At 45.7% G+C, this 15,991-nt stretch overlaps 1 protein-coding gene across 1 annotated transcript in view; it reads left to right on the top strand.

Annotated features, from left to right (window-relative positions):
- LOC124613400 (carboxypeptidase B-like) overlaps positions 1–15,991 on the top strand; it is a 120,228-nt gene that overhangs the window by 39,202 nt on the left and 65,035 nt on the right. The window contains exons 4-6 of the mRNA XM_047142103.1: positions 3,607–3,622; positions 8,168–8,187; positions 13,159–13,464. Of these exons, the coding sequence (XP_046998059.1) occupies positions 3,607–3,622; positions 8,168–8,187; positions 13,159–13,464 (342 nt within the window). The remainder of the gene's footprint in view (positions 1–3,606; positions 3,623–8,167; positions 8,188–13,158; positions 13,465–15,991) is intronic.

Genomic DNA, 15,991 nt, shown 5'->3' with positions numbered 1-15,991 from the left:
CCTGCACGGCCAACGCTTTCGCAGTTCATCTACATCTACATTTATACTCCGCAAGCCACCTAACGGTGTGTGGCGGAGGGCACCTTACGTGCCACTGTCATTACCTCCCTTTTCTGTTCCAGTCGCGTATCGTTCGCGGGGAGAATGACTGCCGGAAAGCCTCCGTGCGCGCTCGAATCTCTCTAATTTTACATTCGTGATCTCCTTGGGAGATATAAGTAGGGGGAAGTACTATATTCGATACCCCATCCAGAAACGCACCCTCTCGAAACCTGGACAGCAAGCTACACCGCGATACAGAGCACCTCTCTTGCAGAGTCTGCCACTTGAGTTTGCTAAACATCTCCGTAACGCTATCAGGCTTACCAAATAACCCTGTGACGAAAGGCGCCGCTCTTCTTCGGACCTTCTCTACCTCATTTGCCAACCCGACCTTTTCTAACGACTCTCCTGATGAATCCCAACCTGTCACCCGCCTTACCAACAATTAATTTTATGTGGTCATTCTACTTCAAATCCTTCCGTACGCATACTCCCACATATTTTACAGAAGTAACTGCTACCAGTGTTTCTTCCGCTATCATATAATCATAAATAAAGGATCCTTCTTTCTATGTATTCGCAATACATTACATTTGTCTATGTTCAGGGTCAGTTGCCACTCCCTGCACCAAGTGCCTATCCACTGCAGATCTTCCTGCATTTCGCTGCAATTTTCTAATGCTACAACTTCTCTGTATACTACAGCATCATCCTCGAAAAGCCGCATGGAACTTCCGACACTATCTACTACGTCATTTATATATATTGTGAAAAGCAATGGTCTCATAACACTCCCCTGTGGCACGCCAGAGGTTACTTTAAGGTCTGTAGGCGTCTCTCCATTGAGAACAACATCCTGTGTTCTGTTTGCTAAAAACTCTTCAGTCCAGCCACACAGCTGGTCTGATACTCCGTAGGCTCTTACTTTGCTTATCAGGCGATAGTGCGGAACTGTATCGAACGCCTTCCGGGAGTCAAGGTAAATGGCATCTACCTGGCAGCCTGTATCTAATATTTTCTGGGTCTCATGAACAAATAAAGCGAGATGGGTCTCACACGATCGCTGTTTCCGGAATCCATGTTGATTCCTACAGAGTAGATTCTGGGTTTCCAGAAATGACATGATACGCCAGCAAATAACATGTTCTAAAATTCTACAACAGATCGATGTCAGAGATATAGGCCTATAGTTTTGCGCATCTGCTCGACGACCGTTCTCGAAAATTGGAACTACCTGTACTCTTTTCCAATCATTTGGAACCTTCCGTTTTTCTAGAGACTTGCCCCCCTGTTAGAAGTGGGGCAAGTTCAAAATGGTTCAAATGACTCGGAGCACTATGGGACTTAACTTCTAAGGTCATCAGTCCCCTAGAACTTAGAACTACTTAAACCTAACTAACCTAAGGACATCACACACATCCATGTCCAAGGCAGGATTCGAACCTGCGATCGTATCGGTCGCGCGGTTCCAGACTGTAGCGCCTAGAACCGCTCGGCCACTCCGGCCGGCGGGGGCAAGTTCTTTCGCGTACTCTGTGTAGGGGGACCACTGCTCATTATTTCTGCAGGGGACTTCCAACGACTTGTTGAGCCCATACCACGTGGGTTTGTTGCACTACACTGGGCAAAGGAGGTCCGTCACGACATCAAGAGTTATCCCATGACTTTTTCCCCCAAGTGTATGCCTTATTTTGAGAAAGATGTTTGTGAGAATTTACACTCTTTGTCATGAAACCTCACCGGCGGCAGGCTGCTGCAGAGTCTAAATTTGCACCGATCGCAACATGACCACGCAGATAACACACTAAGTGCAGCTATCTGCATAAACTAGCAACGCTGGAGGTTTCGGCAGTTTCTGGAGCAATTCTTGCGTCTGTTCGAGTTGTTACGCTACGTCTACGCCCGTGGTCCAGCGGTAAACAGCGTGTCGTTTGAATGCAATGTCTCGCATTCGGAAACGCTCGTTGTCTAAATTTTTATACTGCCTTTCGTCTTTATGCTGAAGTCCTTAGCTACAGCATATTTCACTTTCTGACACACTGGTAATACAATTTCCGTCCAGTAACGTTTTTGCGAAACATTTCTCGGCAGACTGGCTGCCTCGGAACGCCGCATGCGTCAGAGTTCTCCGGGGCCCCCTTCCTCGCATTCGTCAGCGGTTCCCACGAAGGCGCTGCGGACTCGGACCTATGTCGAAAGCGGCAGCCACCGCTCATCGCTTGGGAGAGTGTAAAGTGCTCTACTGTTGTTATACTCTAGAAAAAAGTGTATGACTTGCATTTCACGCTCTACAGTAACGGACGTAGACGACCCTGTTTTAATATGATGAGGCCGGCCGTTGTGGCCTAGCGGTTCTAGGCGCTTCAGTCCGGCACCGAGCCTCTGCTACGGTCGCAGTTTCGAATCCTGTCTCAATCATGGATGTGTGTAGTGTCCTTAGGTTAGTCAGATTTAAGTAGTTCTAAGTCTAGGAAGTCTAGGGGACTGATGACCTCAGATGTTAAGTCCCATAGTGCTCAGAGCCATTTGAACCATTTTATATGATGAATGTTGTATTACACTAACGAAATGAATAGTTTGTGATACACTCTACCTTACTACGTTGTTTATTTTTTTTTCTTAATGCTTTATATCTCGTTCTTCCCATTTTAAAAGCGATTATTCATGCAACTTCTTCGTCAGAAATTCGTATGTTATCGTCAAGCCACAGTCTCTAAATATGGTGTAATGAGTTTTACGATCGTGGTTTCATTTCTTACGATAAATGTATGCGATAAACTGTGTGAATATCTTTCAGGGAATACTCTATACTAACGCAGACACACTGCACATTTTGGAGTCCACGTATGGATTCATGGAGAAGGTATTCAAAAATGGCTCTGAGCACTATGGGACTTAACTTCTGAGGTCATCAGTCCCCTAGAACTTAGAACTACTTAAACCTAACTAACCTAAGGACATCACACACATCCATGCCCGAGGCAGGATTCGAACCTGCCACCGTAGCGGTCGCGCGGTTCCAGACTGTAGTGCCTAGAACCGCTCGACCACTCCGGCCGGCGAGAAGGTATTCAATTCGTATGTGAATTATTTTCCAGTAGTGTTACCTGCAAAAATAAAAGTTCTTATAGTTTTGTGATGCGATGCTACGATAGTACAACGTAATCGTAAGAAGATTTAGAAATTGGTGTTGCATTCCTCCAGTCAAATTTCCTTCGCTAGAACGCCGCTAAATCCAAAACCAATTTACCGCTCGGCACGTTGACCGATGTCGCTCTTGTCACGTATAACGCGCGCGGTTTGTTTACAAAGCACTCCAGCTTTACCCCGGCAGCCAGACGCTGTCAGATATCGTCTCACGCACATCTCGCTGAAATTCACGCCTCGGTAGAAGTGGCTAGTCACCCACGTTCATGTGGCACCGCTCGAGTCTGAGGCAGCCACCTCGAATCCTTGTTGTACAGGAAATCTTCACCGCTATTACTTTTTAAGTAACAGAACCCAGAACGTTTCCCTGAAAGGCAAGTGTACATCGGAGACAAAGGTATCGCCAGGAGTGCCCAGGGAAGTGCGATAGGACGCCTCTTGCCCTTTACATCTCGTACGTAAACGATCTGACTGATAAGGTAATGACGTTATAGGGTACGTGCCGACCGATGTGGCCGAGCGGTTCTAGGCCGTTCTTCCGGAACCGTGCGACCGCTACGGTCGCAGGTTCGAATCCTGCCTCGGGCATGGATATGTGTGATGTCCCTAGGTTAGTTAGGTTTAATTAGTTCTAAGTTCTAGAGGACTGATGACCTCAGAAGTTAAGTCCCATGGTGCTCAGAGCCATTTTTTTAAAGTAGTTATAAGTTCTAGGGGACTGATGACCTCACATGTTAAGTCCCATAGTGCTCAGAGCCATTTGAACCCTTTATAGTGTACGGGAAACTGTCGTGATTGTAAGAGGATACAGGACTTGAATTTCTATTCGGTGTGATTGATGGTAGCTTGCTCTACAATGCCGTAAAATACAAGTCAATGTGGATGAGTAGGAAAAATAATCTTTTAATATTCGAATACAGTGGTTATACGTGTGTTGCTTGACATACCGACGTCGATTAAATAGTTCAGATGGCTCTGAGCACTATGGGTCTTAACATCTGAGGTCATGAGTCCCTTAGACTTAGAACTACTTAAACCTAACTAATCTAAGGACATAACACATATCCATGCCCGAGGCAGGATTCGAACCTGCGACCGTAGCAGCAGCACGGTACCGGACTGAAGCGCCTAGAACCGCTCGGCCACAGCGGCTGGCGTCGATTAAATATCTTGGTGTAACACTGCAAAGCGACTCGTAATGGAAAGGAGCACGTAAGCTCGTGAGGGAGTATTATGGCGCAAAATAAGAGGAAGACAGCTGAAAATGTCACTCCAGAACTCAATGTCGCTCTCGCGAAACCTGTCAGCACCGAAAACAACACGAAGGGAGCTTCAGAGGCAGGGTTGGGCTAGGCTAGGTAAGGTCAGATCAGGTAAGGTCAGAGAAGGCGGAATTGTCGACAGACTGCAGAACGACACTATTTCAACCAATAGTTATATCTTGCTACTTTTGCGAGTGGAATAGGATAGGGAATGACAGTGAGCAGTACAAGGTAACCTCCATCATGCAGCATGTGGTAGATTCCGTATAAGAACTTATTCCTCGTATCTCCTCTCGCGGCCCTCACGCAAGAGAACAGGTACCCAGTACACATTTTCATCCGCATTGTGAATGGGTGGATGTCGTATTTCTGCTTTCCCTGTGTGCAGTATGAATTTTCGATACGGTGCCTGTTGACAACCCAAACGCTTCCGCTGCCTTGGTTACCGGACGCACCCGTCGTACGAGCAGCAACACTTTGCCAATTCACTCTGACATAATGCATTCGCAACACAGAACACTGACTGATCTGACCACGACTGTCATCTACAACGTACTGAAAACATTGTACAAGTGCCATTCGTGGTAAAATGCGAGAGCGCGACCTGCAAGCTTGGCTAGCGTCTGCATTTATGTTCCAGCATGGGTTTCTCGCGGTTTCTCCGCATTACAGTCAGTTCTCTGCATGTAAACGTATATGTAGAAGTAGACGTAGATGTATTTGACAGAAAAAAGGAGGAGAAGTGACGATGTATAGCTCTTGATACCGAATATTGCGCCAATGTATTAGATTAAATTCCAAACGTATCTGCAGTCTCTCATGAAGTGGGACTATGTGACGCTGTTGATAGCGATGTTAAGCACGGCGGCTCCATTGCTGGTATTCGAGAGGAGCAGGCTATGAGCCGGCACCGGTTTTCTCCATCGTTATCATCAGTAACGCAAATATGACACTGAAGACCCATACGCACTCATCATAGTAACATACCCTGATAATACTAAAATGTAGACTTTCACGGCCGGAAATGTCATGTCCATTATAATTATCAGGGCTGTTATGCCGTGGTCGGTTGATGAATACTGTGTCAATTCCCAACGTTTCGTCCCCGTCTGCGGAGGACATCTTCAAGGGGATCTGTAGCTCGATGGAAGGTCCAACACACCCACTGGCTCGCTACTGACTGTAGCGAGCCAGTGGGTGTGTTGGACCTGATGTAGCGAGCCAGTGGGTGTGTTGGACCTTCCATCGAGCTACAGACCCCCTTGAAAATGTCCTTCGCAGACGGGGACGAAACGTTGGGAATTGACGCAGAATGCATCAACCGACCACGGCATAACAGCCCGGATAATTATAATGGACATACCCTGATAAGCCAAAACATTTTGACCACTGCTCACCTGACGCTGGATGCCGCCTGGTGGCGTTGCGGGCATGTGATGCGGCAATATAATTATCTAAGCGGAGCGGACACGGATGGTGGATCACCCTGCCGAAGATATGGGCTACAAACAGGGAAATCCACTGAGACTTGGACAAAGGGCAAATTATTATTACGAAGAGCCTGTGAACGGATATCTCGAAAACGGCGAAGTTGGTCGAATGTTTACGTGTTACTGTTGTAAGCATTTACGGAAAGAGGTAGAAGGACAGTGAAACCTCTTCTAGGCGCTAAATGGTTGGACGTCAACGACTCATCACAGAACGTGGGGTTCGGGGGATAGATGGAGATCTGTGGCACCTCTGCTGAAAGAGCACAATGCCGATGCACCCACAAGTGTTTAGCAGAACGCCGTTCACTGCACATTCTTGACCACCCCTACGTGTTCACATGCTGACCCAGCGACACAGTCAATTACGGCTGCAGTGGGAACGGGACCATTGGGATTCAACTGTCGATTAATGAAAGCGTGTCGGCTCTTCAAGTGAATCACATTTTTGCTACTCTGGGTCGATGTTCGTCTCTACAAACGCCGTCATCGAGGTGAATGACGGTTCGAAATGTGCAGTGCGCCACGGGCGCAGGCTGGTGGGAACAGTATTATGCTATGGGAGACATTCTCCTGGGCTTGCGTGGGACCTGCGGTAGTAATCGAAGACACGCTGACAGGTTCGCTCCGTCTACATCTCTTCATTCTTGATGTCTTCCCCGACGGCGATGCCATCTTTCAGCGGTATAACTGCTCGTGTCTCACAGCCAGAATCGTGCTACGGTGGTTTGAGTAGATTGTAGTGAAATCACGTTGATGTTTCGGCGACCAAATTAGCCTGATGTAAATCCTATGGAACCCATCTGTGTTGCAATCGGATGCTATCACAGAATACGCTAATAAGCGGCCCGTTATTTACGCGAATTTAGCGTAGGTATCTAATGCCAGATACCTGCAAAACCTACCAACAAACTGTTGGATACCTGATACAAAGAATCAGTGATTTATTTCGTTCCAAAGACGGACAAACAAGCTGTTAAATAGGTGGTCATAATGTCTTGCTTTGTCGGTGTATACTCAACTCGTGTACATGCGACACAGCATGCATCTTTCGTGAAAGAGGGGAAACCTTTCCAACTAGGCGACTGAAACTGCCCTTGGCGTCAGCCACCCAACAGTGCCGTTCGACTCCATTCTACTGCATTGCCTTCTTTTCGATATTCTTTACCATAAGGAAAGACAGTGAGGATGGACTCAAAACAGACTGGAGATCAAAATAACAATATGCCGTGTTAATAAAAGCCAAAGGCCTAGCCGCATTGGGTACATTGATTCCCGTCAGATCACCGAAGTTAAACACTGTCAGGCTTGGGAGACAGTCCAGGTGCGTCATACGCTGTTGGCAAGCGGGAGCACTCTGTTCTTATGAGGTTAGTTGAGGAGTTACTTCATTGAGGAGCAGGGGTTCCACGTAACGAAAACTGACAACGCCCGGGAGCGCGGCGTGCTGACACCCATGCCGCTTTCGATGACGCCTTTGGGCTGAAGATGAAACGGTGGCAGGTAGGTACCATTGGGCCTTCCGAGACCTTTTCCGGAATAGTTAGCGTTGTAAGAAACGTTAGTTGATAGAGGGAAGATCATCTGTGTACGGGAGCTGGTCGACGCGGAATTGGAATATCTCAAAATGGCTCTGAGCACTATGGGACTTAATATCTATGGTCGTCAGTCCCCTAGAACTTAGAACTACTTAAACCTAACTAACCTAAGGACAGCACACAACGCCCAGCCATCACGAGGCAGAGAAAATCCCTGACCCCGCCGGGAATCGAACCCGGGAACCCGGGCGTGGGAAGCGAGAACGCTACCGCACGACCACGAGATGCGGGCGGAATATCTCACCAATGCATGACTGCAGAATGGGTACTCGTCCGCTAATACGAAAAGAGCGTTAACACTGCCACGAAAAGATCATAGAGATGTACACACGTCTCCAAAATCAGAAGTTCTCCTGCCATTTATAAAAGATATCACTGACCGCATAGAAAAGATCTTGACGAAACGGAATATCGCTATAATCTACAAACCCATCAGCAATAAACAGGACACGTAAAGTCAGCCGAAGAGGTCTGCAAACCGCTGAGAAAGTAGGGATTTACAAGATACCCTGTAAGTGTGGAGACGTGACATGGGTAATACTAAAAATTGGTCGAAAAGGTACTCGAAGAATCGAAGGGCACTTTAAGGAAACTGACAAATCAGATGTTGCGGAACATTTTTTACAACCAGGAGACCACCGGATTCAATTTGATTCGACTACAGTACCGGCAACTACAAGTGGCTACTATGAAAGGATATACAGAGAGGCCACAGAAATTATTAAACGCCCCAATAACCTTAATCGGAAGCAGTCTTTCTTTACTCGTGTCAAAGGTACACTAAAACGAACACATATACAATACATACAAAGAAAACTATACAGTATTCACCCAGAATTGGGCAACTTTGACAGCACTGAGTGCTGCAGAGGTTAAGTCCTTCATGCTACAGCTGGTTGGGCATGAGTTACATTTGAAGAGATGCCGGGTTGTCTGCAATTCACGGCATTCGCACAGTGTTGTGTTGGAATTTGGCAGTTGGAAGTTCCATTTAAGAAGACTGTCCCTCGATCTTACGACTTCGGTCCGTAGTCTGTTCAAGGACTTCCAGATGACCCACTTCTCCATGTGTCCAGGTGGCAGGGATTCTTGTGGTGTCATCCAGTTTGACAGGTGTTGGCATCTTTCTTTCCATTTGGTGAGTCGGGTAGCCGCAGCTGATCCTTCTAATGGCTGTGAAGTTGTTGGGAAACTCTTCCTGGACTTCAGTCTTGGCTTGTCAGGTTGATGTCCAAAGAGTGGATGTGAGTTCACTGTATTTGATTTATGCCTCTCGGTGTTAGCGGCGACCTCTCTTCTGATGTCATATGGAGCAATCCGAGCGATACATTGAACGTCCGTGGGGATTGGCCTTAGGCAGCCTGTAACAATGCTACAGCTGTCATATCAGGCTACATCAGCCTGCTTTGCATGTACTGAATTGTACCACACTGGGCTAGCATACTCTCCTGCAGAACAGCATAAGGCAAGAGCTGTTGTTCTTAATGTTTGTGGATGTGTACCCCAGTTCGATCCCGCCAGTTTCCGAAGGAGGCAGTTTATGGAGGATACTTTCTGCTTCAGCTTCAGACAATGTTCCTTGTAGGTCAGTGTACGGTCGAGAGTCATACCCAAATACCCGGGGTGGGAACAATATTCTAGTGCAACTCCCTTCCAGAATATTTCAAGTTTCCTGTCAGATTTTTTGTTTCAGGTGGAATGAACACACCTGCGTTTTCTTAGGATTGGGTGCGAGTTGATTCTTTTCATAGTAAGTACCAAGCTGTTGTAGACCGTGTGTAAGCATTATCTCTACATCTTCAAACCGATTGCCTCGGGCATCTGTCGGAAGTAGTAGTGAGCGAAACAAAATAGTATCTGAAGAAGATGTGTACCTGTATTCAACCATGGGGTGATAACGATAGCCGGCCGCGGTGGTCTAGCGGTTCAGGCGCTCAGTCCGGAACCGCGCGACTGCTACGGTCGCAGGTTCGAATCCTGCTTCGGGCATAGATGTGTGTGACGTCCTTAGGTTAGTTAGGTTTAAGTAGTTCTAAGTTCTAGGGGACTGATGACCACAGATGTTAAGTCCCATAGTGCTCAGAGCTATTTGAACCCTTTTTTTGATAACGATACCGGAAGCCAACAACCGACAACGACCAATACCAGTCGTGTTTCGAAAATAAGTAACGGCACGCCTCTGCGCGGGAGCATGTAGAGACGGAATTTTACTTAAGTTAGTGACGAACCTGCACGTGTAACGGATCTTCGAGAAATCTACACCCCCTCTTGAAGATGTCATCGGCAGAAGGGGCCGAAACGTTGGGTTTCAACAAGAAATTCGCCCGATCACGGCATAAGAGTCAGGAATTTTTTAACAAGTGTGACTTTACCGGCTGCGAAAATTTACAGTTTGCAAACCAGTGGGGTTTGACTTGCAACGTAAAACGTAATCATTGTTATACAGAATTGGAAACCAGTATGGAAGATTTGCATAGTTTTTACATAAATGTGTTAATCAATCATCCCCACTTGTGACTGCAGCGAACCACAGACCATCAGACACGTCACAGAAGAACGCTCCTGAAAGATCATGCGGTGGTAGATCAGAACACATACTGCCGGCGAATGCAAAGTAGGCCTACGCGACGTGGAAGGAAGGCTGGTCTCAAAATACGGTCGCCAATTATCCCGGTCCACACATTCCTGCTGCACCGATGCTGATGATTCGCTGTCACCATACCATGGGGGTTCTGCGTACTACCCAGAAATGACTGTTATGAAAGTTGAAGATACCACTCCGCGTAAAGGTAGACTCATCTGTGAATAGGTAGGGTGACACAAATACCAGAATCGTGGTTGCCTGGTGAATAAACCAGTGACAAAACTGCTCCCGATATCGAACGTCTGTCGCTAGTAAGCCCTGCACAAGCTGTAACGGTTGTGATGGAGAATGGTCCACACGGTCATCTAGCTTACCGTGTACTGGCTGCCCTGGTAGTGACAGGGCGTTTACCTACCACAGTGTTAATCACATTTTCCTCCAAGTCTGCTGTCCGAACATTTCGGGTACGTCGTTCATGATTTCCTGCTTCCTGAAACGGCCCTGACTCAGAGAAACGGTGAAACAGTGTTTCAAACATTGAATACTGTGGTTTTTGTCAGGGGGGGGGGAGGGGGGGGGATTGGTCTTCTGATACAACCTTGCTGCCCGCTGCCATGTGCCTTTCCGTAAGTAAACACCATGTCGGCAAGCTCTCGATTCGAATACGGAACCATTGTATACAGCGCTGTATCACATGCACTAGAAGGTGAGCCAGCAACAGAAGTGAATTCGACATAACATTACCAGTTACTACGGCAGGAGAGGGCGCTAGGGCATGATGTATGAGGAACAGAACCAAGGAGGAAACCATGCGTACTTTAACTATGGCTGCATGGTACAGTCTCTATGACAAAGTATGACTGAATAAATGGTATTTAGCATGGAAACCATGCATTTCCGGATATCAGTTCATTAGATCTTTTTTGTTCCATATCCTTTCATCGATCAGTCCCTAGAGTTTGTACTCGGTGGAAAGAAATCACCCCGTATGGAGGGTGCTTGTAAAGGAATGGTGCGGTTTTAAAAATTAATAATGAACCAATTTATTACCTTGCATGAACATACCTTATACCATTAGCAGCGAAAACTGTCCAAGTTTTTCATGTACTACCCGGTGTTCGCTTCTCACGCTTACTGCGCAGACGTAGCGCCTGTTTCCAAGACGACGTTGCAACAGGAATAGGCTTTCTGTGTGCTCCGTTTTGAGGTGTCCATATCTGTGACTACAGTGCAGCATGAGTTTCACGCAGGGTTTGGGGAAGATCCACCACACAAGAATAAAACAGGTAGGTGGTACCGACAGCTCGTGAAAACCGGATGCTTTTGTAAGAGGAAGAATCGTGGTCCACCTCGTCAGTCTGACGCGAACGTCTAAAGAAGGCATGAGGCGCAAGTCCTCGCAAGTTGCTTATTACAGCAAGCAGGAAATTGTTCGTACCAAAGATTACAGCGTGGAAGGTGTTGCGCAAGTGGCTATGTTTTAAACCGTAAAAAATGGGATTAGTGCAGACCGTTACACCAGTAGACAAAGTGAATAGGCGTGACTTTTGCTAAGAGCTGCAGTTAAAAATGGAGGACGATCGTTTTGTGGAAAGACTCGTATTTCGCCAGGAACCAACTTTCCATGTAAGTGTCAAGGTGATCACACAGAAGCGAGAGACCGCACGCGTTGATGGAGCACCAGCGTGACTCTCCAAAACTGAATGTCTTCTGCGTGGTGTAGCGCGAGAAAGTTCACGGTCCATTTTTCTTCGAGCAACAAACGGTGACTGGTAACTCATTTCGAGACATGTTGGAAACCTGGATGCTATCCCAACTGAACACCAGTATGATGATTAATTATGCAACAGGATGGTACTCCACCACATTTTCACAGGCATACACAAGAGCTTCTCAATTGTGCTCTTCACCGACTCGGTATTTCACAAACCTCCACAAAAAGAAATCGCAGAGTATTGAATCTGGCGTGTGGCGTGTCCCGAGGGAGAAGCTTGTTGTCTACTGTTGCAGCTCGTCCAATCCAGGATTGGACTATCTGCAACAGTAGACAACAAGCTTCTCCCTCGGGACACGCCACACGCCCGATTCAATACTCTGCGATTTCTTTTTGTGGAGGTTTGTGAAAGACCGAGTTTATGTACAGCCAATGACAGTGTCCCTTGAGAAAGAGTGTGATCGGACAAAGCACGCACTGCACTCCACATATTGTAGGAGTGCGATTAAGCCGGCCGGTGTGGCCGAGCGGTTCTGGGTGCTTCAGTCTGGAACCGCGCGACCGCTAAGTTCGCAGGTTCGAATTCTGCCTCGGGCATGGATGTGAGTGATGTCTTTAGGTTAGTTAGGTTTAAGTAGTTCTAAGTTCTAGGGGACTGATGACCTCAGATGTTAAGTCCCATAGTGCTCAGAGCCATTTGAACCATTTGATTGTGATTAATGCATCAAACACTTAGACAGCTGCCGCTGCTTATCCTGAAAGGTTTTTCCGCATAAATTACTAAATCGATTTTTAATTTTTACAACTGCACCATTCATTTATATAAGCCCTGTATATTTAACAAAGAAATTCGCCAAACAGCCGTGCAACTTAAGAAGATATTTTATTTAATTTTCGCTACCAGTTTCGGCAATTCAGTGTGCTATCTTCAGGGCCCATATGCAATTCTCAAAAATTATCGATACTGGCAGTCAAGTCTTCGAAGGAAACATTTGAGAATTCACGACTTCCGGAAACAGATGGCCCCAGTATGCCAGTATTGACCATTTTTTAGAGGTGCATATGGGACCTGAAGATGGCGTATTGAATTGCCGAAACTGGTAGCGAAAATAAAATAACACCTTAATTTGCTCGGCTGTTTGGCTGATATCTTTATGAAATATTTGACCAGCCGCTGTCCCACGTCCACGATGGATCAAAAGACTCTGTGTATTTTGTTTTTCAATATGTCGAAACACAATAAATAAATGAACATGGCAAATGATATCCAAAACTCAGACGATTATGCAGCCTATAGCAGAATAGCCCTGTCGTCCATTTGCAGATACGGCAGTACCTGCTGAATCTGGCGGCGAGCTTTCCCATCAGGGTGAGAGTGGAGACCATCGGACAGAGCTATGAGGGTCGATCCTTGGACGTGATACAGATATCGTCCGGCGGCGATGGTGCGCGACCAGTGATCCTGATGGACGCAGGTATCCACGCCAGGGAGTGGATCGCGCCCGCCGCCGCCCTCTACGTCATCAACCAGCTGGTCGAGAACGGAGTACACAGCTCTCTCGTCAACAGCATCGACTGGCACATTCTACCCCTTATCAACCCTGATGGATACGAGTATACCTTCACAACGGTAAGTCCGAACACTAACATAGATGCGACACGACAGTTCGTAAGTAATAATTGTAACTCGTCCTCTTATATTATTATGTTTTGCTATTGTTATTCTTAGAAAAATCTTTCTTCAGTCCGTCGTCGATATTTTGAAATAAAAGTTATTGCGGATGTCGCGTAATAAATATTTCGCGTGAAGCGCTGTCGCGACACAGGCAAAGATCAATTGTGGAAACTAAGCCACTGAATATTACAAATAATGTTATTAAAGAATACGGCCGACTGACTACGTCAAATAAGAGGGCACGTACATTCGCGAATGAGCGGTCAAAAAAAAAAAAAAATAGCGTTAATACTGTGTAGGAAATGAGTCTCAACTATAGTTACGCTTGTACACACTCAAATGTATGCGAACATACGAACGGGATAGAGGCACGTACATTTTGAGTGCAATCATCAACCGTGGCCTGGATAAAAATAATTACAGTTAAATGCATTTATTCATCTTAGAACGTAAATGCGTGGACTTCGAAAGTAAATGAAAAAGAAGGCTGCAGGTTCTGAATGTCGCGGCAAATATATTGAAATTGACGGTAGCGGCCATGAAAGGAAAAAGATGAACGCATTCACTTACCTCTATTGTTGAGCAGCGTCGCCGTGAAGATCGTTGCCTCCACCTAAATTCTCTGCATAAAATTAAAATAGCCCGCATCTCGTGGTCGTGCGGTAGCGTTCTCGCTTCCCACGCCCGGGTTCCCGGGTTCGATTCCCGGCGGGGTCAGGGATTTTCTCTGTCTCGTGATGGCTGGGTGTTGTGTGATGTCCTTAGGTTAGTTAGGTTTAAGTAGTTCTAAGTTCTAGGGGACTGATGACCTAAGATGTTAAGTCCCATAGTGCTCAGAGCCATTTTTTGAAAATTAAAATAATAGTAATAATTTTCCAGAATTTGAGGAGCTGGGACCCATGGTATCACAAAAGACGAAATCACTTTCATTATTTAAACCAATTTTATCAATAAGAAATGGCACAACACGTCTTAACACTAGGACAGGATAACAGCGAAAGGTAACTTATTCTAAAACTAATAAACGAAGAACTTATTTTGTTCAGCAAATGCTTTACGCATTAATCTCTGGTAGTTGAACTAGTGTCTATATACTCATAAAAAATTTATATAATTCCTTTACATAACACAAATCAATAATTTGATCATTGTTGTTGTGGTTTTCAGTCCTGAGACTGGTTTGATGCAGCTCTCCATGCTAATCTATCCTGTGCAAGCTCCTTCATCTCCCAGTACCTGCTGCAACCTACCTCCTCCTGAATCGGCTTAGTGTATTCATCTCTTGGTCTCCCTCTACGATTCTTACCCTCCACGCTGCCCTCCAATGCTAAATTTGAGATCCCTTGATGCCTCAGGACATGTCCTACCAACCGATCCCTTCTTCTAGTCAAGTTGTGCCACAAACTTCTCTTCTCCCCAATCCTGTTCAATACCTCCTCATTAGTTAAGTGATCTACCCACATAATCTTCAACATTCTTCTGTAGCACCACATTTCGAAAGCTTCTATTCTCTTCTTGTCTAAACTATTTATTATCCATGTTTCACTTCCATACATGGCTACACTCCATACAAATACTTTCAGAAAAGACTTCCTGGCACTTAAATCTATACTCGGTGTTAACAAATTTCTCTTCTTCAGAAACGCTTTCCTTGCCATTGCCAGTCTACATTTTATATCCTCTCTACTTCGACCATCATCAGTTATTTTGCTCCCCAAATAGCAAAACTCCTTTACTACTTTAAGTGTCTCATTTCCTAATCTAATTCCCTCAGCATCACCCGACTTAATTCGACTACATTCCATTATCCTTGTCTTGCTTTTATTGATGTTCATCTTATATCCTCCTTTCAAGACACTGTCCATTCCGTTCAACTGCTCTTCCAAGTCCATTGCTGTCTCTGACAGAATTACAATGTCATCGGCGAACCTCAAAGTTTTTATTTCTTCTCCCTGGATTTTAATACCTACTCCAAATTTTTCTTTTGTTTCCTTTACTGCTTACTCAATATACAGATCGAATAACATCGGGGAGAGGCTACAACCCTGTCTTACTCCCTTCCCAACCCACTGCTTCCCTTTAGTGCCCCTCGACTCTTATAACTGCCATCTGGTTTCTGTACAAATTGTAAATAGCCTTTCGCTCCCTGTATTTTACCCCTGCCACCTTTAGAATTTGAAAGAGAGTATTCCAGTCAACCTTGTCAAAAGCTTTCTCTAAGTCTACAAATGCTAGAAACGTAGGTTTGCCTTTCCTTAATCTATTTTCTAAGATAAGTCGTAGGGTCAGTATTGCCTCACGTGTTCCAACATTTCTACGGAATCCAAACTGATCTTCCCCGAGGTCGGCTTCTACCAGTTTTTTCCATTCGTCTGTAAATAATTTGCGTTAATATTTTGCAGCTGTGACTTATTAAACTGATAGTTCGGTAATTTTCACACCTGTCAACACCTGCTTTCTTTGGGATTGGAATTATTATATT

This window comes from Schistocerca americana, chromosome 4 (genome assembly GCF_021461395.2).
Source record: "Schistocerca americana isolate TAMUIC-IGC-003095 chromosome 4, iqSchAmer2.1, whole genome shotgun sequence".
In the NCBI taxonomy this organism is placed as follows: domain Eukaryota; kingdom Metazoa; phylum Arthropoda; class Insecta; order Orthoptera; family Acrididae; genus Schistocerca; species Schistocerca americana.
This window is presented reverse-complemented; position numbering and strand designations above follow the sequence as displayed.